This window comes from Truncatella angustata, assembly GCF_020726525.1.
Source record: "Truncatella angustata strain MPI-SDFR-AT-0073 chromosome Unknown BKA67scaffold_4, whole genome shotgun sequence".
NCBI classification, from domain to species: Eukaryota; Fungi; Ascomycota; class Sordariomycetes; order Amphisphaeriales; family Sporocadaceae; genus Truncatella; species Truncatella angustata.
The window spans coordinates 82,000-105,802 of record NW_025763384.1 but is presented as its reverse complement, the minus strand read 5'-3'; the positions used below and the strand labels follow the sequence as shown (position 1 = coordinate 105,802).

Genomic DNA, 23,803 nt, shown 5'->3' with positions numbered 1-23,803 from the left:
AAATTGTCGTTGTGTCAAATTCAAACGTATACCAAGTTTAAATGCCTACGCAATAAACTCAAGGTGTATTAAATTGTGTTGTTGGAAGAGGGATTTACGAGGCATTCAGGTGTGGACATACCCGAATGACCCGTGTATTGGCGGATCATATTCAGGCAGTAATATACTGTTTACCTGCCGAGTAAGTATAAACCCATCCATGCATAGCGGTGCTTATAGCGGTGCCCGTGGCGGGCGCTTATAGTGGACAGCTTACTTACTGTAGTGGGCCAAGGTTACAATAAATGTCACTTCGTTTTCGGTTGGATCCGAGTGTCCAGAATTGTGTGTCCCGCACGTCGAAGCTTGGCAAGGCATTATCACTTCCAGATCTACCTCAAGTCTGTAGCACCACCGGCCAACCCAGCCGTCGAAGCATTACGCAGGCCATGCAGCCTTTCCTTTCGTAGTTCTTTTTCCATTCATGACTTCTCTTTGTTCCTTTTCTCTCATTGCCGCAGACATAACCCTTCCCCGGAAGGAAACACGATTGTAATGAGCGTCTCGCCGATCTGGCACCGCAATGCGATTAATGATGAAGCCATCATGGCCGATTCGGACACATCCTATACCATCGAGACGGAGCAGCAGCTTTGGGACGGTGCGCACTACCTTGTTTTTCGTACCACGTCGCCCCCCCGCTTGTACATATACAACATGTATGCGCGCGTGTGTGTGTCTGATGTATCTTCGACTGACAGACAAACTTTCTCGCAGAGATCGACCAGGTTGTTGCGACCCAATGCCCAAGCCACGCCCACGAGACCATCGACGACGCCTTGCGATCATGGCTTCACCTTGCTGCCAAGTGCCGCGACCAGTTCTCCCAGTCGGAAGACGACGTCGCAGGCTGTTCGCAACGGTTGCTAGAGGGAAACCTTTTCAACACGAATCGGGAATATGTGCGCACACAGATCATCTACAGCTTATTGCAGGAGGACGAGGCGGGGCCCCTCTACGGCATTGCGACCCTTCTGCTGCTGGACGGTCGCAGCGAAGACACCACGTATCGGCACATGATAGACGAGGGCTGCTTTCCCCGGCTGCTCGAGCTTATCGTCGCGGGTAGAGAGAACGATCCGGGTCTGCACAGGCTACTGCTAACGCTCATGTACGAGATGTCTCGCGTCGAGAAGCTGCGCTATGAAGATCTGGTACGGGTGGACGACGGCTTTGTTACGTATCTCTTTCAATTAATCGAGGGATTCTCTGACGATGTCGACGACCCATACCATTACCCCATTATCCGCGTTCTGCTGGTCCTGAACGAGCAGTACATGGTGGCATCCACGACTGCGCTTGCCGATCCCCAGTTGCCCGATGCGCCCTTGACGAATCGCGTGGTCAAGTGCCTCTCGCTATATGGCTTGCAGTACAGGACCTTTGGCGAGAACCTCATCCTCCTTTTGAATCGCGAGACCGAGACCTCACTACAGCTGCTCATTCTAAAGCTGCTCTATCTCCTTTTTACCACAAGGGCAACCTACGAGTACTTTTATACCAACGATCTGCGCGTCCTCCTCGATGTCATAATACGCAACCTCCTCGATCTGCCCAACGAGTTCTTGTCACTGCGGCATACCTACCTGCGCGTCCTGTATCCGTTATTGGCGCACACACAGCTGAACCAGCCGCCGCATTACAAGAGGGACCAGATTATCACGGTCCTCAACATTCTTGCCGGCACAGGGAGTTACCACTTTGCGCCGCCAGATGATACCACAGCAAGGCTGGTCGATCGGGTGTCCAAAGTGAAGTGGTTAGCTGAGGAGGGCACAGGGGCAGGAGAGATTGCACGCAAGTTTCTGGGGATTAGTCTGGAGTCTAGCGATGTTGCTAGCAAGATTAGTGTGATTGATGTGGCAGCTGTAAAAGAGAAGCCCGGAGTACAGACGCCTAGCAGGAAAGATGGAATCGAAGCTGCAGACGTTACAGCCGAGCGGATTGCGTCCTCCGAGACGGACAAGAAGTTGGTGCCGCCACCGCCCAGGAGGACGCGAAAACCACTACCCGCAGTCCCACAGCGTCGACATGGCATTCCCATCCCCGTGGCGGCGCCAGTAGATGAGAGCGGCAATGGCAAAGCACTTCCGGCAAAGAAACTCCCTCCGAAGCCACCGCCCCAGCGACGGTTCAACAGACTGAGGGCGCCAGATTCTCCGCCGACTCGGACATCCTAGAAAGGGGCCCCGAATAGCTAGAGTGGCCTAGAGGTTCAAAACGCACAAGCCGTCTGTAGAAGGACAAGCTTGGGACTACGAATCGAGGAGACATGAGACCAACGACTTTGAGGGGTAATTTATGTTGAGTGTTCGAAACTCTACGATTATGACGATTATCATTAGCATTGGGAACGGCGTACTGAAAGAGCGGATGCTCGGATTTTCTTATAGCATAAGCATCATGATTTTATCGAGGGCACGGCGTAAAGGGGGCTCCGCGGGGATAGTTTACCGACTGAAGTCGTTTGAAAGCCGAGGCCGAGGGACGATGGTAGTTTACGTTACAGGCTCTATGCCAAACCTGCATCATCTAAGGAGTGCTGCTTTGTTTTCAGCTAGGTGCCCTGAATTCCGTGCAACCAATTTTGGTGTCGCAACAATTCGTCAGTGACCGGATGGCAGAGTATCTCGAGAGTCCCTTTATCACATATCAGGAAGAAAGGCCCGACATCGTTTGACCCGGTATGTTTACCAGCAACGCCCCGGAGTTCCATCTTCCCCGGCCACCCTGGACTCCTCAATAAGGGGAAGGCTGATCTTCTTCCTCAACTCCACGCACAAAGCTCGGATCTTAATGGCAAGGACAAGAAGCGCATGTTTCAAAAGTTTGACCGGAATCTCAAGAGGCCTGCCAGCCACCTGAAGACGGTCGATACGAACTCTGCGTAATCTACTGGGTGCTAATGGAACCTCTGCCCATGTATACTTAAGAAGCGAACGACGTGAGGCTCGAGATGTCACGTAGGTGGTCGAAGGCGTAATTAATTGGTTCTGGATGGGTGGTGGCCCTGCAATGCGCAGAAGATGTATATTGGGAGAAGGAAACCGCACGTCTGCGAATAGCAGGATCGAGGGTCAAGTACGTGCACGTTGCAGGGAGATCTTGGATGCTGCATATGTGTTTCTTGTATCTACCTATGCCTGCCACCGCCGAGTGCAGGTAGACGGTAGCCGATCAGTCCTCGGGGTGGAAGATAGTCAAGTATGGTAGGAAATGGCTATAGAGCGGCTTGTGTCAAAAAAACACCAGTACGCAGATGACCTATCACGTGTAAGTCGCTTATTACCATTTGTTGTTTTTTTGGAGAAACTCAAAGCTTGGCGTCTACGTAGTAGCATGACTCAACTAACCACAGGTTAGTGGTGTCCAGTCCTGGCCTTATACCGCCGCACAATGCTGCGCAATGTAGGTAACATGAATATCGTCAGCAGTGCCACATGTACTTCTGTAAAGCAGCGCGGCAATTGTAATCTTAACCACATGTGTTGGGTTCCAAGTTTCAACGGTGACGCTGGGAGTTGGCAGAAAAGCAGGACACTGATGCCGTGTTAATTGCGATCGCCAGGAACTCCCAGAGACCGGTGGCTAACCGTCAACTTTAGCTGCAGTTCTACGTAGTGTGTGAACTCTAAAGTATTTTTCCATGGAAAGACTCCTCCTGCATTAGCAATTTTTCAGACAGGCAGAGCGGAATTGATGTGTAAAAATTTTTAAAAAAAAATATATGTTAAAAGATTCATTCTTTCAATGGTTTCAAAAATGAGCGCGACCAAAGACAATCAAGGCTCTTCTAGTCATAGCTTCATACTTTGCATCATAGATGGCAGCTGCAGACACGGGCGACGATAGCAAACGATGATGGATACCGCAACGATCATGACAACTTTCTATCAAGCGTGGGGGAAGTCGTGCGACCAGAAGACGCCCAATGCGATCTGTCAAGGGAGGATTGATTATCAGGGTCCTCTGAACTATCGACAGGGCTCTCTTGAAGAGGATAGTGACGTCATGTTCGACATGGGTAGGGGACCCGTAGGGATCCGTACTATGTACAGCGCCGCAAAAGGGATCACCCCCGCCGCCAGGAGGCCCCGCGGGAGCTTAGCGCTGCCCGCTTGAGAAGGACCCTTGTCTATGATTTGGCTGGATTCGGATGGAAAGGATCCATTCAGACACTTGAGCTCGTTGAAAAGGCCCTGCAAGGCCTTGCTTTCAGAGCAGGGCACCAGCCGATCTGGCTGCCCGGCATTGGCTTGAATGGCGACGGCAGCAGTGCGAGAGAGAAAGAAAAAATGCTTCAGAAGATGCAGCTGAAGCGTCGAACGATGTCATCACCCGTCGGCGAAGGCATGTCACAAGCAGGATAATCCGCTCCATTTCTTTTGCCAAAATCTGTGATGCGCCCGCTGTGTTGTGGTCCATATCTTTACCGACGCCGTCTCTCGAGGTGCCATGAAAGTAGTCGAACGCTCTGTTACTTACGTTACGTGAAATACAGTCAATTGCCCTTTGACATTCGAAAATAGTTTTACACTTGAAGCCGCGCACGTTGTTGTAAGTACCTACCACCCACCTTTCTCGAGTGGATTTCCGGTCGCACGCATCCGACTCATCACGCAGCTTAACCAACAGGAGTCTGGGACACGCACTCGCACCACCCAGCACCGCCCTTTCTTGTTTATCTATTTCAAATACTATAGTTAAGAGCCAGCGGAAGACGTCTGACGCTGTGCTGATCTTGGCTGGTACATGCTTGGTATCTTGGGCACTAGCCGTCTCGTTACTTATTTTCCTCAGTCAGCTTTGACCCCTTCGAGTTAAAGGCAGAGACAGAAAGACGCCGCGGGCTGCCCGATCTGCGATCTACGATCTAATTCCTGCGTACTTGTGCCCACCAAGTACCGCACACGCTGCCACGCTGACACGCTGCGCACGTCTGAGTTCTAACACGCAGCCTAAGACGGTCCGGGTCAAGCAAGTCGCAGTCGGGGACATCACTAAGGTTAGGCCTTTGCAATTGCGTCAACACACCACTTGGTGCATTCCACCCACAATGGGTACTAGACCTCCTCTGCCGCAACACCCGTCTGCCGCACACTCTTCCCACCACAGTCACCTACCTCCTGCCAGTGGCGGTTATTTCCAGTATACCGGTAATCAGCAGCAACAACAGCAGCAGCAGCAACCTATACCGTCACATCCACCACAAAGAAACCCTGTCGACGACGAAACCTTGTCCAATACCTTGGCAAACTCTCACATCACCTCGCCCGCCTTCGACGGTTACCTATCGCCGAGTCGCCAGCCAAAGTTCACTGAAGAGTGGGATGCCAGTGTGAGAGGAAGTTCCATCATCGACGGTCCCCTTCCATCTCATCAACCCACCATGCAACGATCCGCCTCCATATCCTCGCGCCCCGAGGTCCTGAGCACCGACGGCGACGGCACCGTAGCTGGCACTATCTCCCTGTCCAGGGGCAACACCCTGAAGAAGAAGGGCTCCATGCGCAGAAGCGGCAGCAGAAGCGGGAGCATCATGCGCAGCAGCAGTCGCCGCAGCATGAAGGCTGGCAGCGTCAGGAGTCTGGCCTTGCAGAGCACACACGATGCCGATGAAACCCACAGCGCCTTCTACTGTCCCGTGCCAACCACCGGCAACCCTACGGAAGGCTTGTCCAACAGGTTCCAGTTGTGGCGCAAGATTCTGAAGGACCTCATCGCCTACTTCCGGGAGATCCAGACATTCTACGAGCACCGATCCAAGTCCCTGCTCAAACTGGCCAATGTCCTGAACAACACGCAGACCCCGCCTGGCTTCCTCCCCTCTGGCGGATTGGACGATGCTCTTCAGATCCTGAGGAACTACCACAAGACGGCCATTCTCGAGTCCAACAAGGCTCGCGAAATCGAGGAAGATGTCATTCTTGCGCTCACTGGACTGAGAAGCGATCTCGGCCAAAAGATGAAGGAAATCAAGAGTCTCTCGGGCGACTTCAAGAACTCGGTCGAGAAGGAGATGGACAACACAAGGCGGGCGGTCGATAGCCTGCAAAGCATCTTGGGTAAGACCGACATGGACTCTTCTTTGACTACCGGGAAGGAGGACCCCTATCTGCTCAGGTTGGCCGTGGATCGCCAAGTCGAGCGGCAGATCGACGAGGAGAACTATCTCCACCAAGCCTATCTGAACCTCGAGGCCTCTGGTCGCGAGCTCGAATCGATCGTTGTCGGGGAGATCCAGAAGTCTTACAATGCATACGCTGGAATTTTGAAGAGGGAGTCGGATGCCGCCTATAATGCCATCGACGAGCTACGTGTCGGTCCGATCGCCATGCCCAAGGACCATGAATGGACCTCCTTCGTTCAGAAAGACTCGCAATTCGTCGATCCAGATCTACCTGTTCGCTCAGCCGAGCACATACATTACCCTGGCCGCGATCACTATGCTTGCCAGGAGATCCGGGCTGGCTTGCTTGAACGCAAGAGCAAGTATCTGAAGAGCTACACAGCAGGATGGTACGTTGAATTTCCTCGGGAGATCTGGGATACTTACTAAGTGCTTCTAGGTACGTCCTTTCGCCGACTCATCTGCATGAGTTCAAGAGCGCGGATAAGAGCGGTCCGCCTGTCATGTCGCTGTATCTTCCGGAGCAGAAAGTTGGTTCGCATTCGACTGAAGGTGGTTCTTCGAACAAATTCGTCCTCAAGGGGCGCCAGACCGGGTCGATGCACCGTGGCCATACCTGGGTCTTCCGTGCCGAAAGCCACGATACTATGATGGCTTGGTACGAAGACATCAAGGCCTTGACAGAGAAAAGCCCCGAGGAACGTAGCCAGTTTGTCCGTGGGCACGTCCGAAGTCTTTCTCGTTCTTCGCAGCGGTCCATCTCGAGCGATGGTATGGTGGATGATGTGGATGAGGAGCCGTTTGTCTCCGAGGAGAACGCTGCTGCTGTCGTTGCTACACCCGGATCCCGTCAGGACTCCTTCGGGCGCCCGGCACCTGGCGGAAGATTTCCATCCGACCTACAAGTGAATGCTCAGCGAGGCATGCAAGTGCCCCTTTCCCCAAGCAGCCAAAGTTCTGAGCGGTATTTTGACAATAGTGAGTATGCCATGAGAGGAGGTCTTGGACAGAATGGTAACACAGCCAGCGACTACGAGACAGTAGCTGCTGCCGGAGCATTGCCAGGTAGTGGCATAGGGGATGGCTATCCCGGAAACAGAGCCTCTCAACTCATGGTTGGTCAAAATTACGGCAGTACAGCAAGCGTGAGAAACATGGATACCGCCCCTAGTCACGCCGCAATTATTCACGACCAGGCAAGACAGGACGGCATCAACCCTTACAACGGAGAGCCAGTCGGTGCTCAACGCAACAGTTCACAGCACTACTCCAGCGTGCCTATTGTCGTTGCTGGTAATCAGGCAAACCAGACACAGAACAGGGACTATGGCCATGACTCGGCAAATGCTTCTTCTTACCACGATCCAGGGGTGATCAGCTCTCGTCAGGACTTTGGTAATGGGGCATCTCACCGAGACGTCAATGGGGAGGCTACCTATGCGCCGCAGACGGCTGCAGTCGATTACAGCGCCCCCACAACTGCACCAATTCTTAAGAGTAATACAGCTGGAAATGGTTACGCCGCCCACGAGTACAGCGCCAACGGCAGTGGTTCCTACCCCTCAAACGAATATGCTCGTCCTGCTGGACGTAGGACGGACAGCACACCGCACGTTCCTGGCGAATATCCTCGGAACCTTCCTATCACACCTGGCATCTAGGCATGGGTCAGAAGAGGCCAGGCTACACAATTCTGACTTGGTTAATGCAATGGGAGCAATGTTATTGGTATACCTTTACTTGTTATTTATTTTTTTGATATCATTTGTACTCTTCCCGCTCGCTTTGTTTTTCTTTCTCGGACGAGTCGTTCCGGCGGTAGTGCGGTCGTCTCTTATTGATATCCCCTTTCCTATGTTACTATGCTGCTAGAGATGGTGTCAGGGCTCGGATGGACCTTCTGAGCAAAAATACTGGTGCGGTGTGCAGAGTTGTTGGAGAAGTACACGAAAAGTTCTTTTTTTTTTTTCCACATACCAGACATCATGACCAATTAGCTCAACCGAAGTACGCTCAGTTTCAAGTTGGCGAAACATGTGTACCTGCAAGGCTCGTGACTAAATGTGAGCTACGACCGTCGTTAATTAAATATATGGCGTGACCTGTTGATACAACGCACTCCGATGTGCAGAACGCCGACTAAGGAACATATATGTCAACTTGATTCCTTTCCGTGTGAATCATGCCTACACCCCAGAGGTCGTTCTTGGTGTTGTATTTGTGTTAAATATGTTCTGAATCATATGTATCAAAGATGTATATCAATCACTCACGCCATCAGCAGTCAAAGGGTGTTCCAGGGAGGCCGGGAGATGCTGTGCCGGTGATGTGAATCAAACCGGCAGCCAACGTTGTCCAGGAGGCTCCATGAGCAAACGCACCACATGCCGGGTAGCGTGTGCAAGCGGAAGAAGCAGGACATCCAGGGGCGTTGCCATAGGGGCGAGGGCTGAATGAACCCGACGTCTACCCTCTAGGCAGTTATCCGGTATTGAGGAGGCCTGGTAGGTTGGGATAAGTTTGCAAGCTTTCGGAATTGATTCATTACCATTGGCGAAGGTGTCAGGGAAATGAACCAGTTCGGCCTTTTGGGAGCGGTGTCATGCTCTGGCCACCGGCTATGTCGAGTCTCTCCTGTCGGTCATCGGTTCGAGTACGGTACGTGGCTCAGCTATCCACACTTTTTTTTTTTTCCCAGCTCCTCGTGTCAAAGTATCTACTTTGGCGTTTGAATCGGATAATGGAAATTTTGGTACTAGTCTAACGTAGTGATGAAAGTCGATCTTATCCGTGTCCACCTGCACATCCATGGACACAATATGTTGAGAACTTCAGGATTAGCTGACAAGCTTCTGAAACTGGCTCATCACCATTGCTTTGACGCCCAGTAGTAATGAGCAGCGTAGTCTTTTTTGTAATGGCTCTCAGGTGTTACATGATATCGCTATAAACGACTCTTCCCTTACCTGCCATAATGGCCGTTCGCAATAAATCCTCCGCACAGGAGCTAACAGTCCCTGTGGTGGCCGCGCTTTGCTACTGGCAATCAACCATCGGCCACAGTAGACAGATATGACCAGAATGTGGTGGCTTCGTCAATCATGCTGACTACTTGCAAGAGTGTCAAACTAATGGCAGGCTCTACAAGAGCACCGTACAGTTATCAAGCTCGAAATTTTGTAGCTTGTGTGCCATATGAATCTCACCAGTCTTATAACTAAGCTTAGACTTACAGCTCTCTAGAGGTTCGAAATCTTGTGAAGAGCCTCACACCGTTTCGATTCAGCAGCATTGGTCTGGTAGCATTCATACACCCTTGTTATCTCATACTTGTGCAGTCGTAGAAGCATTACCATTTCCCCGAATCTGGTACTTTCTGTTAACACCAGTCAAATGGTCGTCACTTCTTATGGAGACCAAAATGTATGTCGCCTTCGGGGTCGTTCGAGGCTGGCTGAGCCATCTCTTCATTTGGTGCCCAACCGCTGTATCGGACCTCAGTTGCCGCGAAACTCCAGACGATGAATTTCATATGATCATTATCATTCTGGAGAGATAAAAGGTATGTTTTGTCTATGATAAGGCCATATCGCTAAACATATCGAACTGAATTATTTTGTCTAATTTCTTGATTCAGATCGCTGAACTAATATTCCTACAGCAAAACTGGCACCAGGCGTATTTGTAGTATAATTACAAAGCAATCGAATCCTGCTACCCTACATAAAGCACCCGCACGGCACGTGAAATACTGCAACCCAGAAACTGAACAGGTTCTTGGACGGATACATTTCTAGTGGAAAAGTGGTACTGTATCACCTACACACGATGTCGTGGCGACTGCGGCGTTCCCGGCACGCCCGGCAAGCATGTGGGACCCCGGCGCTGGTGATCAGCCATGATGGGTTCAACCCCCATTAGTCTATCGCCATGCATTTCATCTAACCAGCCGTCCTCGATAAACAACCAGTGCATATCCTATCTCTGAGTTGTACCGCTATCTGGTAGACACGTGAGGGTTGGTCCCTTGATCTCGAAGACCAAAGATCACACGATCGGAGTGTTATACTTTCGGGGGAGAAAAGAAAAAAAAAGAAAAAAAAGAAAGTCGTACAGGCAAACTTACAAACTGTACCATACAACAAGTCGAAGCAAGATATCCGATATGCTGCCACACCAGTGGATACTCTCACTCCTTCCCTCGGCCTCGAGGCTGAACATAACCATATACCAGCCCAACACCCCGCTAGCTCCCAGCCCCCTCCCACCACCCGGGGCCTCATCAGCATGCGATGAGATAGTGGCCCAGTTTATCGTGCTCTCACGCTCCACCAAATGGAACATCGTCGACAAGGTTCCCTTCGAGGGCGACACGTTTGAGCCCGAAGGCCTCGTGCGCCTCGGGTCTGACCTCTACATGGTCTCCGCAGGGGAGTACATGGAGCGCACGGTCAAGTATTCTCCCGACGGCGGCACGTGGATCGACGGCACGGACCGCAGCGCCGGCGCCGGGTTCGCGCACATGATGGTGTTCGACGGGCGCGGGCGCAGGATCGCGGACGCCAGCATCTCGGAGGCCGGGAGTCTCGAGTACCACAACGGGGGCATCGAGTACGACGGCACTCACCTCTGGGCGACGCTGAGCCAGTACAGGCCCAACACGACGGGCACGCTGGTGAGGATGGACCCGGGACGTCTGGAGCCGGAGGTCGTGCTCAAGGTCGCGGATCACCAAGGCGGCGTGGTGCGTGATTCGTTCGGCGGCGGTTTGCTGACGACCTTCAACTGGGGCTCAAGAGAAGCATCGCTGTGGCCCCAGGTTCACAGCCTCGGTGCTTCGCCAAAGTTCAGTACTCCGCTCGCTACCGTGAGAAACCCGGCCCATTACGTTGATTACCAGGACTGCAAACATCTAGGCCGACCTAGATACTACGGGAATGTGAGCGTGATGATATGCTCAGGTATCGCCAACCTAGGCGAAGGCGTGTCGATCGGAGGACTGGCGCTGGTGGAAATGCATACCATGAGACCTCTGTACGAGGTTCCGATGATGATGACGAGTGATTTAGGAGCTTTGATTACCAAGAACCCAATGGATGTTGCGTTGGTCGACGGCAAAATGCGGTTTTATTTCTTACCAGATGAAAGAAATTCAACGCTGTACATTTACGAGGCCGCATGGGTATGAAACCTCGGTATACATATCACTTCTTTGAACTGGAGGCATCTGGCTACATTATGTTCGGCGTGCCACGCTATCAATGGGACAATTGCAGCAGCCAAACCGGTGGTGGCGACAAACCCAAGAGTTTGTAGCCGTGAGTGGTTATAGCGAAGCCCGTATGTTTTGTTCGCTTTGTGTTGTCCACTGGCGAACTGGCGCATCGACTGTTGCGAAATATATTATACGACAAAATAGAAATAATAGAAATACCCCCAACGTGTGTACAACACGAACCCATTGACATCTCACATAATACATATCCGCATCAAATATCCCTATGCATCAACCGTCCCAATGCAATAACTGCAGATTGCTCTGTCCGTGACTCTGGTTTCAAGAATGTCCGATGCCGTTCTACCGTCCTGGTTCTCTCTCAGCAAACACTTGAAAGCGAGAGATTCTGTCGTCTTTCCCCTCTTGAGCGGGTCCAATAGGCCATAACACCCCAGCTAGCAGTGAGGCCTGTAACCCAGTCTTAACGAATGAACAAGACTTCGCATCGCCTTTGGATAGATTGGTATCATCTCCTACTGCGGGTGCCAATACAGCTGATGCTATCGCTAGGAGCGATGCTATCGTTGTCATCGTCGTATTCGATACTACTTCGAGGTAGAGGAATGGCAGCCGGGTAGTGAGAGGTATAGCTCACGTGGCTTTCAGGTAACGGAACCATTCTAGGTGCAGCACGGCTACCGGCGGTAGACATGACCGGAACCTTCATGGCCGTCGTCGCCGATGAACGGGCAACCGAGTGACGGCTGGGCGCCTTCGAGTGCACCTTAGTCGGCGCCCTTGAGGGTGCCGCCGACCTGATGGGTATCTCTCCGTATACGACAGACTGAGGCGCTTCGTAGACCGTAGATTGTCTGACTGGCCTAATGGTAGTTTCCGACCTGTCTGACCGTTCCGACCTTTTACTCCGAGATGAGACATAAGTTGAAGCATCGGGAGCGTGGCTTTTGCTCCGAGAAGAGACGTACGTCTCGGCTACAGGCTCGTGATACGATTTGCTGCGGGAGGACATGTACGATCGAGGCCCGGGTTCATGATGTTTGCTCCTGGATGAGACATATGTTTCCGCTTCCTCAGGCGCACGACTCATGGAACGCGGTACGGAATGCTTCGACGGGGCGCGACTCCAGTAATCAGCCTGGCTGTTATGCTCCTTGTCCATGAGCAACTTGGGGTTTGTGGTATACTTGGAACCCGCAGCACTCATGTATTCAGCGTCCGCAATCATCAGAGGCTGGCGGGTTGAGCCTGCCTCGCTCCTGGTGCGAGATTTCCCAGCAGTACTTTGACGTGTGGAATGCCGACTAGACCGATCATCGAGCTCTTCAACTTCCCGACTTTGGGTGCCGGCCTGAGAGTACTTGGCCATGTATGTGGGCGGCGGATAGTGACGATTCTTGACGGGTGGCAGCTGATCCGCGTAGTAAACCTTCTCCACAGTCCTTTCGACATAGCGAGGCCTGTGGTCGGGCACAGGCTCAGTAGCTCGACGTGCAAACGCCGGAGGATCAAAGTCCTGCCGCGGGGCCCGATCACGTTGGCTCCTCATGTTCATGTAAGTCAGGGCTCCACCAATAGCTGCACCGGCGGCGACGGCTCCGAGAACCGTACTGACGACGGCACTGGTGCTCAATCCGTTCGATTTCTCCTGTGGAGGGGGCGTCGAGGTCTCGACAACAGATGTGGTAACGCTCCTCCTCAGGACGTAAGGCTCTCCCTCGGCGGTAGCAGACGGGCGCCGTGCAAGTGCCTCACCAGGAGATCCGGCGACGACGGATTTTGAGGGCTGCGAAGTAGCGACGTCCAGGTTCCAATCCAGAATGCGGCTCACTTCGTGGGTGGTAGATGATGTGCGACGAACAGTTGAACCATTATGGCTAGGTGGGTATCCAGCAGGAGGGAGATAGACTACTTCCATTATATTGCCGTCGAGGTCGCGAATTTCTGAACGGCAGTTGCCACTAGTCAGGTCGGCGTCAGAGTGGCGGTGGGATTGGTCCTCAGCTCCGCCGATCAGCGGTAGATCAGGGTATGCCCGCAGCGCCGCCGCGTAAAAGGCTTTCACTTCCGAAGGCGAGGACGCCGAAAGCACTAGTCGTGCGTTTTGGCGTGGCTCGGCACGGCCTCCAACACTCCTAACTTCGAAGACTGGAGTGTTGGTGTTGGGGTCAGTTGGAGACGGCGCACCGTAGACAATAGCACCTGGATTTGCACTTATATACCGGAGTCCAAGGGGATGAGTGACAGCGGAGTAAAATGATGCAGATGGAGGAAGATCTGAGACCTCAATGTAGGGTAGCATAGAGTAGACGTTCCCGCAACGGGACGGGGGGAAAAAGGAGGCAAGCAATGAGGGGGCAGAAGCTTAAAGTGTAAGCGCCCGGACAAAGACAGTGATATTGAGTTGGTGTCGTGCAGTTGGGCAGCCTCACAAGGCAGACCGAAACACTATTAACGTAGAAGATAGGGCGGGGTAATTAAAAAGGATACCAGACAAAAATCGAATAACCTTGGACCAAGGTTTGCAAACGAAAAAATTAAAATTTAAAACCAAAAAATTTACGATAGGTGAGGAATTGTAACACAGCGGCTCCACGAGATAGTGTGAGCTGGCTGTCTGCTGCTAATGGTGCTTGGTGGATGTGTTGGAAAGTCAAAACGATCACCACGACATCCACGATGGCTGCGGCACTGGTTACTCCCTAATATGTATACTGCACCAGACCGCCACGGAATAGGAAGATGAAGCGACACCGCCAAGCGCGACTCGATTCAGGTACTAATGCAGAGTCGCTGTGATGTTAGAGAGAGAGTATCCGCTGGCTCATTCCTGGTTGCTCGAACCGCAACACTGTACGGAGTAGAACGGAGCAGGGATCCGCACTAACCAGCGATCGTCTCTTCCAGCCATCTTGACCGAAAGTGAAGGCCCTCCAAGCCCTGCATACATACCTCATTGCCTGCCACTCAGCTCGCGAGTCTAGATCGACACGGAGCATCACAGACAGACAGGGCATGGACAAAGTGGGCTGTCACGGACGGCAACGAAACCGTTGGGTTGGCTCGAGGTTGGTTGATTGGTCTCAGGACAAGGATAAAGGATTTACATGTACAAGGCGATCGGGGCTATACTCCCCCTGGCAGGATAGCCCCCTTGTCTCTACTGCCTAAGTGTCGGGTACTATGTAACATAAGCGGCGACAGGTGGTCTGCCACGTTGAATCTGCGCTCAAGAGGTAAGGAGAAAGTTGCGGCTTGCGTGATTCATCTCTGATTGCAGGAAGCTGAAGTACCATTCGCTGAGAAATGCCCATTTGCAGAGCTGCCCGCCAACAGTGCCCGCCTGCAGGACCCGTCAATAGTGGAGAAATCGTAATTGGGCAGCATTAGTACGTGGTTGTGCTCATGTGCCTCACTCAACATTCCCTTCCAAAGCTTCCATGACTGCCTGCAAACTCCTGCAGACTTGGCCACGATATGTCAAACGATACACAACATTCTCCACAACAAGCGATTGATTTACAGACATGCCAACAGATCACATGACTGACAAGCCAATGACAAACAGAGCAGAACGAGGGGCATGAGCCAGGGCAGCGCGTCCCCTTTTTCATGTACCCCTCGTGCTTGCAGCATTGGGCGCATCTTAAATGCGAATCTCGGGGTTGATTGAAAGTTCATTGATGAGCTGGCTGACGCTATTGGCTAGCTGGTATGTATCGTGACGGAGATTGTCAAATATAGGCTCGCAACAAGCTCTCGTAACCAGTCCATTCAATCTGAACGTCACCCAGCCTCATGTAAGACTGTCGTGTTAACTTGTGTAAGTATGCAAGTAGATGTGGCATGATGCACGACTGTGCATCCCTATGCAGATCATGTGCATCGAAAGGTCCTTCTCCGTTAATTCAGAGTGGAATGAATGCCGTGGTTTCCATTAGTTTGCTCAACCGCCGTCCTTTCAAGTCGACTCTAAGCTATTTCGCGAATCCTACCAATCGCGCGTTTGTCGCAACGTCACAACGCCTAGTGAATGGATTTGTGACATATACCTCCGCCACCAGCACAAATGGCTGGTGAGATTCGGATTTCACTGGGGTTAGTCTGTGCTTTCTGACAGATTAGTGTCTGCCCTGAGGGAGCACCACGTAGTGGTGGCCTCCTCGTTTGAGTTCAGTGATCATGTTAGTAGTAGTACATGGAGTAGTTATGGAGAAACAAGAGAAAATGTGGGCCAAGTTGAAGTGGCCCACGAAGACGATGAAAACGTCTTGGATCCCATGTTGAACGCCTTATGTTTTGGTTGTAAAAACAGAGACTGAACAGAACCGAAGATCCAAGCTCGAGGAGCGCTTGTATCAGCCGAAATGTTGTATGACGGCTTCAACGAGAGCAACTCCACTTTAGATCATACCTGACACGTTCGCACCCGTTCTCTTCTTCGCTTCCTCCAAGACTCGTGGCTAGTCTTACACCACGAGTACGCTCCCTTGGCCACTATCGGGTGCGATCAAAGGACATTCCAGACATCCTCGGCCGCGTGGCAGAATTTGCTGCAGGCCACGCTGGCGGACAGACTGTAGTTGCTGATGGAGATCTTCTCGTCGACAAACTCGTCGGCAAAGTTGTCGGTGCCCTTGGCCATGGCACCAACGAAAACACATACGCTTTCGTTGGAATCGACGCTCTCAACCCAATCCCTTACGCGCACCAATGGGGCATCGAAACTAAGAGTGACCTTACGGCAATTGGGCGGCAGGTGATCGGTGATCGGGTTCTGAATGACCCTCAGGAGCTTCTCTTGGGAGGTAGTGGAGCGAATGGAAAGTCGATGCAGGAGCTGCACCATGAGACCGGCGAACCGCTTGAATGTTCGGGGAATCCGAACGGTGGGTGAGACTTCTATCAAGACACCTTTGGCAGTGTGGATGTAGATCTGCAGCTTGCCTGCCTTGTTGATGGGTGAATCGAGGAGGGTAAGCAGGCACTAGGTCAGTCCAGTCAGCATGTTGGATGCCAGACTCTAGGCATGTTGAATTCGTCCTACCTGATGGGTGATATCTGGACGAGCGTCACTAATATCGCGGTTCATCTTTCTCATGACACCGATGTGCTCGTCACTGTTGAGCAGCGAGTATTTGTCGTCTCGCTGCACGCCCATGCGGCCACCGCCATGTGATGCCTTGTAGGTCTCTAGACTAGCATTGGAGAGGACGACGATCAGCCTTTGCGAGTCCTTGTCGCTTGAAGGAATGGGCAATTGTTGCTCGGCGACCAATTGAGGCAAGGCGGGGGGAGGAAGCGACTGTGTGCCTGTTGAAGGGATCATTATGTCAGTTGGGGAGATTTTCTTCAATGCAAATTCTGGTGGATTAAGCTGTCTTGTGTATAATGTTACAAGATGACCGCGAACGACTTGACGCGCATAAGAGCAGAAAAGAAGATAGGTAGAAAGAGAGAAAGAAGTGAGAAGAAAAGCAATCAACGACGGGTAGCTGCATTGGCCTGACCCTAAAGGTGAAAAGATAGGCACTGCTCCACCAAGTGCCAAGCGAAGTCAAACTGGCCGACAAGGACGTGGAACAGAAACAGTCAAGATAACAAAAGGGCCAGGTTGGAAGAGAGAGCACTCAGCGCACCGCCATTGTGATGTTTGAGCCTTGTCCATAACCCTACAAGAAGAAGGCTTGGAGAAGCCAACAGCATTGGCCATGTCTTCTCGCAAGTATTGTATAATTGAGGAGAGCACGAAAAGCAGGTCAAAACTTACGAGGTCGCTTGTTGCCAGCGCGCATTTGAGGAGACGACATGATGGATGTGTAGGGGAGGGGCGCCAAGTGAGGCAACTAAGGCAGTATATATGCAGAAGGATTCTGGGAATGGGTAAGATACAGAAGAGGAGTTGGTAGAACGTCCAAGATGGTTCACTCGTTTGGTAAGACGGCAGCTTGACAGCTCGTGAGGGAATGGTCAACGTGGAAGATTATATAGAAATAGACAACTACGGTGAGGTGAGCGAACGAAGCGAGAAAGTTTTATTCTGCTACCCCACAACCTGCACATGCGAGTCTACAGTCGATATCAATCCAGCTAACAACAACCCCCCGCCCCACCCAACATATCGTCGGGCGTGTGGCTGAACCTGCTCTTGCCATAGGATCAACCCACAGTAATTTTGATCATTGGCTGCAGTTAACGCTTCACAAGTCTCGGCTTACTGGTATTTCCGTTCCCGACAAGCGATCATATAACAGCCAAGCCAGATAAACCGTATTTTGCATGTGGCTGAAGGACCGGTGGGGGTACCATTAGAAGGGGTGAGGGGTTGTTGTTAGTAGAACTGCTGAAATCCAGAGTAAGGGACCCGACAAGGAGACACTCTGGGCTGTCCCCTGTCCGCTGTCCCAACCTGCCAACCAGCCAACCTCTTTCAACCCCGCTTTCACGGCTCAGAGCATCCATAATCCCGATCATCTTCTCACTCCGTAGTCCGCCTGAACATTGAAACCTCCAGCAAATTTGGAACAAACATTGTATCTCTTACAGTGAAAGCATGAGCTGTTCCCAAGAGATTTCTTCTGGTCTACTCAGCACGTTTATCGAAACTGGTACAATTCCTAGGAATGTGTTCGGGGCCGGAGTTCAGTGTACCCATTGTTTCTAAACTTTGTTTCCCCGGACTGTTCTTGTCACGCCAAGGCTAATAATATGCATCGCTCACACCGCGTCAGCTTACTCGCATGCAATCCATCATGCAGTTCCGACAGTGACCTTCCAAGCCCGTCTCAGGAGATATCAGATCGAAGGTAGTAGAATCATGTAGACGCTTTCCAGGTTAGAGCGAAGACTGTCAAGTGGCATATACGAAAGTTCGCGGAGGCCGTGAGTAATTTCTAATAATCTTCACCTAGACTAATGTGGCGGGGAATGAATATTGAAAGTCGGTCATTAAACTCGAAGTGCTTTCCAAAAGGAAGCTAGTACGATTATATGGAATATGATTAGCTTTCACGGTAAGACTAATATGTGTTCGAGTACTCTGTCACGATATACGCACACGACTAGTCAGGTATAACACAGGAGTAAGATACAAGACACAAGACATAGACTAAAAGCTACCGAAGAGACTTCCTTTTTTGAGGATCTCGGAGACGTTTCGAACTGTATACGATAGTGCTATGGATAGGGGAAGACTCATATGTTCGTGGGAAAGCCCATAACTAGAATCGTAACATACACGAAACTTTAAACTTTTATGTCACAACTAAGACTGTGTTAGTGGACTATACAAACTAACCACTAGAATCGAAACAAATGGAGATCACGGAATATATACACTCATGATCGTGTCCCGAATCATGGCCATTACAACCAATCAGGTTGCATATTAGTTTGGTGACCTCAATATCAGCTGCAGGCAACTGTCACATGGTGTCACCAATGATCTGTTGCAATTCCTGCTTGCCAGTCGTCAATAGCAAGATCCAATTTCTATCACATATCAATATCGTCATTATATAGCACGTGTGAGCACAAGCATCGGGACAGTGACGCTTGAAGTTTGAGCTGTCTGAAACCATCAGCCTTAGACTAGCTGCTTAGCAACAGCGTTGTAGTGCGTATATCAGCATGTCTGAGACTATACGTCACCAAAAGGGAGACCGTCCTGAAGATCCGTTATGTAACATTCAGCTGGAGAGCAGTGTTTCGGGTACCTTAACCGGAGTGATCCTCAAGGAATTAGTCCGGCTTTGAAAATCCCACAACCATGAGGCTGTAGCTCATAAACTCGCCCAGGTTGACCCTCATACTAGTTAGTGTCCTTGATAGGCACAGTATAGCTCAAGATTCCGGGTACAACAGCGCCAACTTGGGATAAACATAAATTCGTACACTATAACAAACCTAAGCTGTCGCCACCCGCAACTTGACGTTTTGGAGAGGTGCACGGGATCGACCAATCCCTAGCTTGTGGCATGTCACGCACAGGTTGTCACCCGCTGGAGCTCTAACATTATTGCAAAGGACGACTGCACAACAGAAACAATGAAGTCATAGCAGACTAAAGTATCGAGCGTCGGCATGGAAGGTGTCACCTGTACTAAATAGGAAGGTTCGTTAGCCATACAGAATCAGTTCGCCGCTCCGCCCAGGCATATTTTATCTGCCCTGCATTAGTCTGCCGCTTCTTAAAATATTCTATGCAGGGTTTCTTTCGCTACCAGCAACCCCTGAAATTCAGCTCCATAAAAGTATAGTATAAACACATATCAGCTGGATGGAATTTGTTTAATGGCAGCCATTGACGTTGCAACTGAAACCTTGGGACTGAATATGGGGACGATCTTCGCAGATCTTGGAGGGATTAGCACCGTCAATCTTCAGCTCCCCCCCCCCCCCCCCCCCCCCCCCCCCCCATCTGCTCTCATCAGCGAGGCCATGGACGGGAAGGAGCAGCCATGATGCCGTCATGTCACGGTACTATAATCGAGGAGACCAAAAGTGCCTGCAGACTTATAAGAGGCCTAAATTGCAAGTATCTAGCAGGAAATTTCCAATGAATATTATCTATCAACGTTAACTATAAGTCCGTATCAACTCTACTAAAGAGCGATTATCTCATCTCTTGTCATGGTTCCCAACACGATCAAGGTTGCTCTCGCGAGCACCGTTGCCTTCTGGGGTTACGCTCAAGCAGAGGTCCAAGGCTTTGATATTTCCCATTATCAATCCACTGTCAACTTCGCGCAAGCCTATTCTAGTGGTGCTCGATTTGTTATCATCAAGGTAATCCGACCCTCATATTTCCAACAAGGAGATAGCCAATACCTAACACGTACGCTAGGCCACAGAGGGCACAACATATATCGATCCCAAGTTCTCAGACCACTACACCGGTGCCACGAATGCCAAACTGATCCGTGGTGGTTACCACTTTGCTCATCCCAGTTCAAGTTCGGGCGCTGGAGCTGCACAGGCCAACTACTTCCTTGCCCACGGCGGCGGATGGACAGGGGACGGTCTCACGCTTCCTGGCATGCTCGATCTTGAGTCCGGATCTTCGGGCGAATGCTGGGGATTGTCTGCAAGCGCCATGGTGACCTTTATCGGGGACTTCAGCGATACTTACCACACTAAGACGGGGCGATACCCAATGCTGTACACCAATCCGTCGTGGTGGAAGGACTGCACAGGCAATTCGCAGGCTTTCTCGAAGACAAACCCTCTGGTGTTGGCGCATTACTCGAGCACCGTTGGGCCCGCCCCTGGTGGCTGGCCGTATCAAACGATCTGGCAGTACTCTGACTCGTATGCGTATGGTGGTGACGGTGACAAGTTCAATGGAGATGCTGCCGGTCTGAGCAAGCTCGCTACTGGCTGAGTTGCTTTGTATGACGTATAGATAAGACATGTATGTCTTAGACGGTATATAACGAGCTCTAGATCGGGATAGACCGAAAGTCTAGACGGCCAAAAAGATTATACCAATGAGGGAACAGTTGACGCATACTGTTCTTTCATTTACCTCGAAATAAAGAGTCCATTGCATGTTCCAAACGCGACTGAATATTCATTCTCAAGGAAGCCATAATATGTCTGTCCCTGCCACGTGGCCGGGTCTGTGAGTGAGCTTGCGTTCATAAGTGCCCGAGAAACCCCAATCTCTGGCTGAGGGCCGTCGACTGCTGATGCCAACCAATCTAGTCGCCTACCAATATATTCATGCCCTCAACACTGACCGTGGCAAGCATTGTCTTGAGCTCCTCGCCGTTCCCAGGCCTCCCAAGGCACGATAGACATTGTCATTGTCAACCACCACAGTCGGTGTGGCGCAGTGGTTTAGCGTTCTTGCTTTGGGTCTACAAAGACTACTTGCAAGAGGCCCTCGGTTTGACCCCGAGCTCCGACCCTATTTTTACTCTCTCTTCGCTCCTCTCAAAGGCTGTGGTCGTTTCTGGGCCAACAGTATGCGGAAATTGAACCTGTTGAGGTACATGCCTAGTAGGAACATATAAAAGTGTGACGGCCAGCAGAGGGTGTCCGTAACTGGACCTGGGAAGTAGATATCGAACGAGAAGCAACCTTGCGTTATTGCGACTGGATAGCATTGCATCTTGGCAAGTCACAGAGTCGTTGGTTTAGTCCATCAAGGCCATCGCTGTTTGCAAAGACTAGATATTCTGGGAGATGCCCGGGGAAATGTGTTCCAACTTCTCCACAAGCTCAACCCAAAGCCTCTTTTGTGTCTCAATGCCATCTTGACTTTGCACAAATGTTGAGAATCTAAATCACGGTCAGCGTCGGCCTATCTCATAGTCTAGGGCGGATCAGGATGCTTACTCTCCCACTCGGCAATCATCTAGATACTGCCCATTGGTCTCGGGTGCACCTACTGCAGCGTGGACTAGTGTCCTGCTGCCTTCATGCGGGCTCCGGCCAACCACCTTCATGAAGATTCTCCTTGGTATTCCAAGGATTCCCAGCTGCACTTCACGGTTCAGGTCTGTTTCCACAACACCGGGATTCACTGCACAAGTTGTTAGCATCCCAGGTCTGTTATTTACCCTCCTTGACAGTGAGTCAATACTCACGAATAGAGGTGATGACATTGCCCGGATTTGAAGATTGCATGAGCTTCTCCGAGAACTCGCGAAATGCCAAGGTCTCCATCAACTTCGAGACATTATATCTAGAGTACGAAGGTCAACAAACAGCCAGTTCAGAGTTGAACTTTGTCACGAATCTTACCTATCCCAGAGCCTCGCGTTCTCCTTCTTCGCGGTCTCTTCGAGAATGCTCTTCGCGTTCCTCTCCGGGAATAAGGTAATCCAGTGCACAAAACTCCCCGTGAAAGTCAGGACGGCGTCTTTCCCAAACTTGACCGAAGTCTCCCTCAACTTGGGCAGGACGAGCAATGCCAACAAGAACGTGCTCACCACGTTGACGGTAATGGTGATCTCGTTGTCCTCGGCCATGGCCCACTTCTGCGTCAGCACGCCGGCATTCTCGACCACGACGTCGAGGCGCTCGAGATGGCTGCTGACGCGCTCACCGAATGCCTTGACCGACTCGTACCGCGAGAGATCGAGCTCCCAGACCTCAACGACACCCGTGCGCCCTTCCGAGGCCTCGATGGAGGACTTGGCCGTGTTGCCCTTCTCGAGGCTACGCACAGCTAGGATTACTCTGGCAGCGTCAAGGCGCACGAAGTAACGTGCTGCTTCGAGCCCAAGACCCGTGTTGGACCCGGTTACAACAATGGTCTGGCCGGTAAAGAGCTTGGTGGGCTCGGGAAGAGTAAGGAATATATGGGAATGCCAGAAGGCAAGGAAAGCACCAATGATACCCATGCTGTAATTAATATTCCACGACACGGGCACAGTGCTGTGAGAGTACCCCCTTTATCGGTGCCGAATTTTGTCGCTGAATGTCCCCTACCCCAACGACAGGTCGCGGCTTAATATGCTCAATCGCTTCGCAACGTCCCTTTTCACTTGGTGGTTAGCAAGGCTATTTGGCGCACGTGTCTGTCAACCCCTAGTCCAGGCTCCCAAACCCTTGCCATTCATTCGATGGACCGAGGACGAAGTATTGACCATGTTAGGATAGCGTGACGGTAGTGAAGAAACTAGTTTAGTGATTGGTTCGTTGACACACACTAACGGACTTCGGGCTAGCGCCTTATGTATAAAACGGCTGTTGAAGAACGCTGTCGATATCTGTATAGGTATGTGAACCTCGAGGGTTATCTTATGCATCAGTTATTGATTTACACCTACTATCGTGAATGATTCCAACCAGGGCAATAGACCGGGCTGACGTGATTCAGAACGTACCAAAGCTCTGTAGCAGTGTTGACATGTCTCCGCCTTTAAATGAGCAGTCACTCAGATCATGACCCCGATACCACGTTTCTGATGTGGCCAGTAGGTTCAAACGGTAGGTATAGCGATTTTCACCTTCTACCTAGAGGCTATCGTAGACCCTCAGATCACATAATACCTTAAAGTACGAGGCAACATAAATCACGTTTTGATGGTAGGGAGGTTGGAGTCGACCAGAGTCTCAGAGTGTTGACGAGAACGCCGTGCAGCTACATAATAGCTCTGTCTAACACTTACTGGTCTAACCTACTGGACTGCTAAGATAAACGCGGTGAAAAGCCTATTAGCATCTGCAACACTTTACCTACAAGCGCAGTTACGCTGCTTCGTTACGCCAATTAATCCTAGCGTTTGTTCTCTTCGGGTGCCAAATTTCTTTCTTTCTTCACAGCTTGAGACTATTCATATTGTCCTTTTTCTGCAACAGGCACAAGTTGATATTGCATTGGCACACGAGATGGCACTGAAAGAATTACTCTTCAGCTGTCATGATTTACTCACACTGCCTGTGCT

The 23,803-nt window shown here is 51.2% G+C and overlaps 7 protein-coding genes and 1 non-coding gene across 8 annotated transcripts; 5 read left to right on the top strand and 3 right to left on the bottom strand.

Moving 5' to 3' along the window:
* Window positions 1-125: 125 nt before the first annotated feature.
* Window positions 126-2,219, top strand: BKA67DRAFT_535090 (uncharacterized protein; the record flags this gene model as incomplete). The annotated part of the gene is made up of 3 exons (XM_046099962.1): window positions 126-181; window positions 501-640; window positions 757-2,219. 3 exons carry the CDS (start codon window positions 126-128, stop codon window positions 2,217-2,219), a joined length of 1,659 nt encoding a protein of 552 aa, XP_045958001.1.
* Window positions 2,220-5,281: 3,062 nt separating this feature from the next.
* BKA67DRAFT_499109 (uncharacterized protein) lies at window positions 5,282-7,404 on the top strand (the record flags this gene model as incomplete). Its single annotated transcript, XM_046097068.1, has 2 exons — window positions 5,282-6,558; window positions 6,609-7,404. Coding segments are annotated over 2 exons (2,073 nt in total), but the record flags the coding sequence as incomplete, so codon positions are not given.
* A 2,930-nt stretch (window positions 7,405-10,334) lies between these two features.
* On the top strand, window positions 10,335-11,357 carry BKA67DRAFT_658072 (uncharacterized protein; the record flags this gene model as incomplete). Its single annotated transcript, XM_046107219.1, has 1 exon — window positions 10,335-11,357. One exon carries the CDS (start codon window positions 10,335-10,337, stop codon window positions 11,355-11,357), a length of 1,023 nt encoding a protein of 340 aa, XP_045957999.1.
* A 418-nt stretch (window positions 11,358-11,775) lies between these two features.
* On the bottom strand, window positions 11,776-13,957 carry BKA67DRAFT_258460 (uncharacterized protein). Its single transcript, XM_046095800.1, has one exon. It carries the CDS (start codon window positions 13,705-13,707, stop codon window positions 11,914-11,916), a length of 1,794 nt encoding a protein of 597 aa, XP_045957998.1. The 5' UTR covers window positions 13,708-13,957; the 3' UTR covers window positions 11,776-11,913.
* A 1,958-nt stretch (window positions 13,958-15,915) lies between these two features.
* BKA67DRAFT_658070 (nucleolar essential protein 1) lies at window positions 15,916-17,215 on the bottom strand (the record flags this gene model as incomplete). The annotated part of the gene is made up of 3 exons (XM_046107218.1): window positions 15,916-16,392; window positions 16,453-16,718; window positions 17,176-17,215. 3 exons carry the CDS (start codon window positions 17,213-17,215, stop codon window positions 15,916-15,918), a joined length of 783 nt encoding a protein of 260 aa, XP_045957997.1.
* A 2,758-nt stretch (window positions 17,216-19,973) lies between these two features.
* Window positions 19,974-20,787, top strand: BKA67DRAFT_645561 (glycoside hydrolase family 25 protein; the record flags this gene model as incomplete). The annotated part of the gene is made up of 2 exons (XM_046105882.1): window positions 19,974-20,192; window positions 20,251-20,787. Exons 1-2 carry the CDS (start codon window positions 20,037-20,039, stop codon window positions 20,785-20,787), a joined length of 693 nt encoding a protein of 230 aa, XP_045957996.1. The 5' UTR covers window positions 19,974-20,036.
* Window positions 20,788-21,226: 439 nt separating this feature from the next.
* On the top strand, window positions 21,227-21,315 carry BKA67DRAFT_t105. The gene has a single exon. It is a non-coding gene; the product is annotated as a tRNA-Pro (tRNA).
* A 262-nt stretch (window positions 21,316-21,577) lies between these two features.
* Window positions 21,578-22,756, bottom strand: BKA67DRAFT_516659 (putative short-chain dehydrogenase/reductase family protein; the record flags this gene model as incomplete). Its single annotated transcript, XM_046097835.1, has 4 exons — window positions 21,578-21,689; window positions 21,747-21,933; window positions 21,998-22,095; window positions 22,155-22,756. The coding sequence occupies 4 exons, from the start codon at window positions 22,754-22,756 to the stop codon at window positions 21,578-21,580; spliced, it is 999 nt and encodes a 332-aa protein (XP_045957995.1).
* Window positions 22,757-23,803: the final 1,047 nt, after the last annotated feature.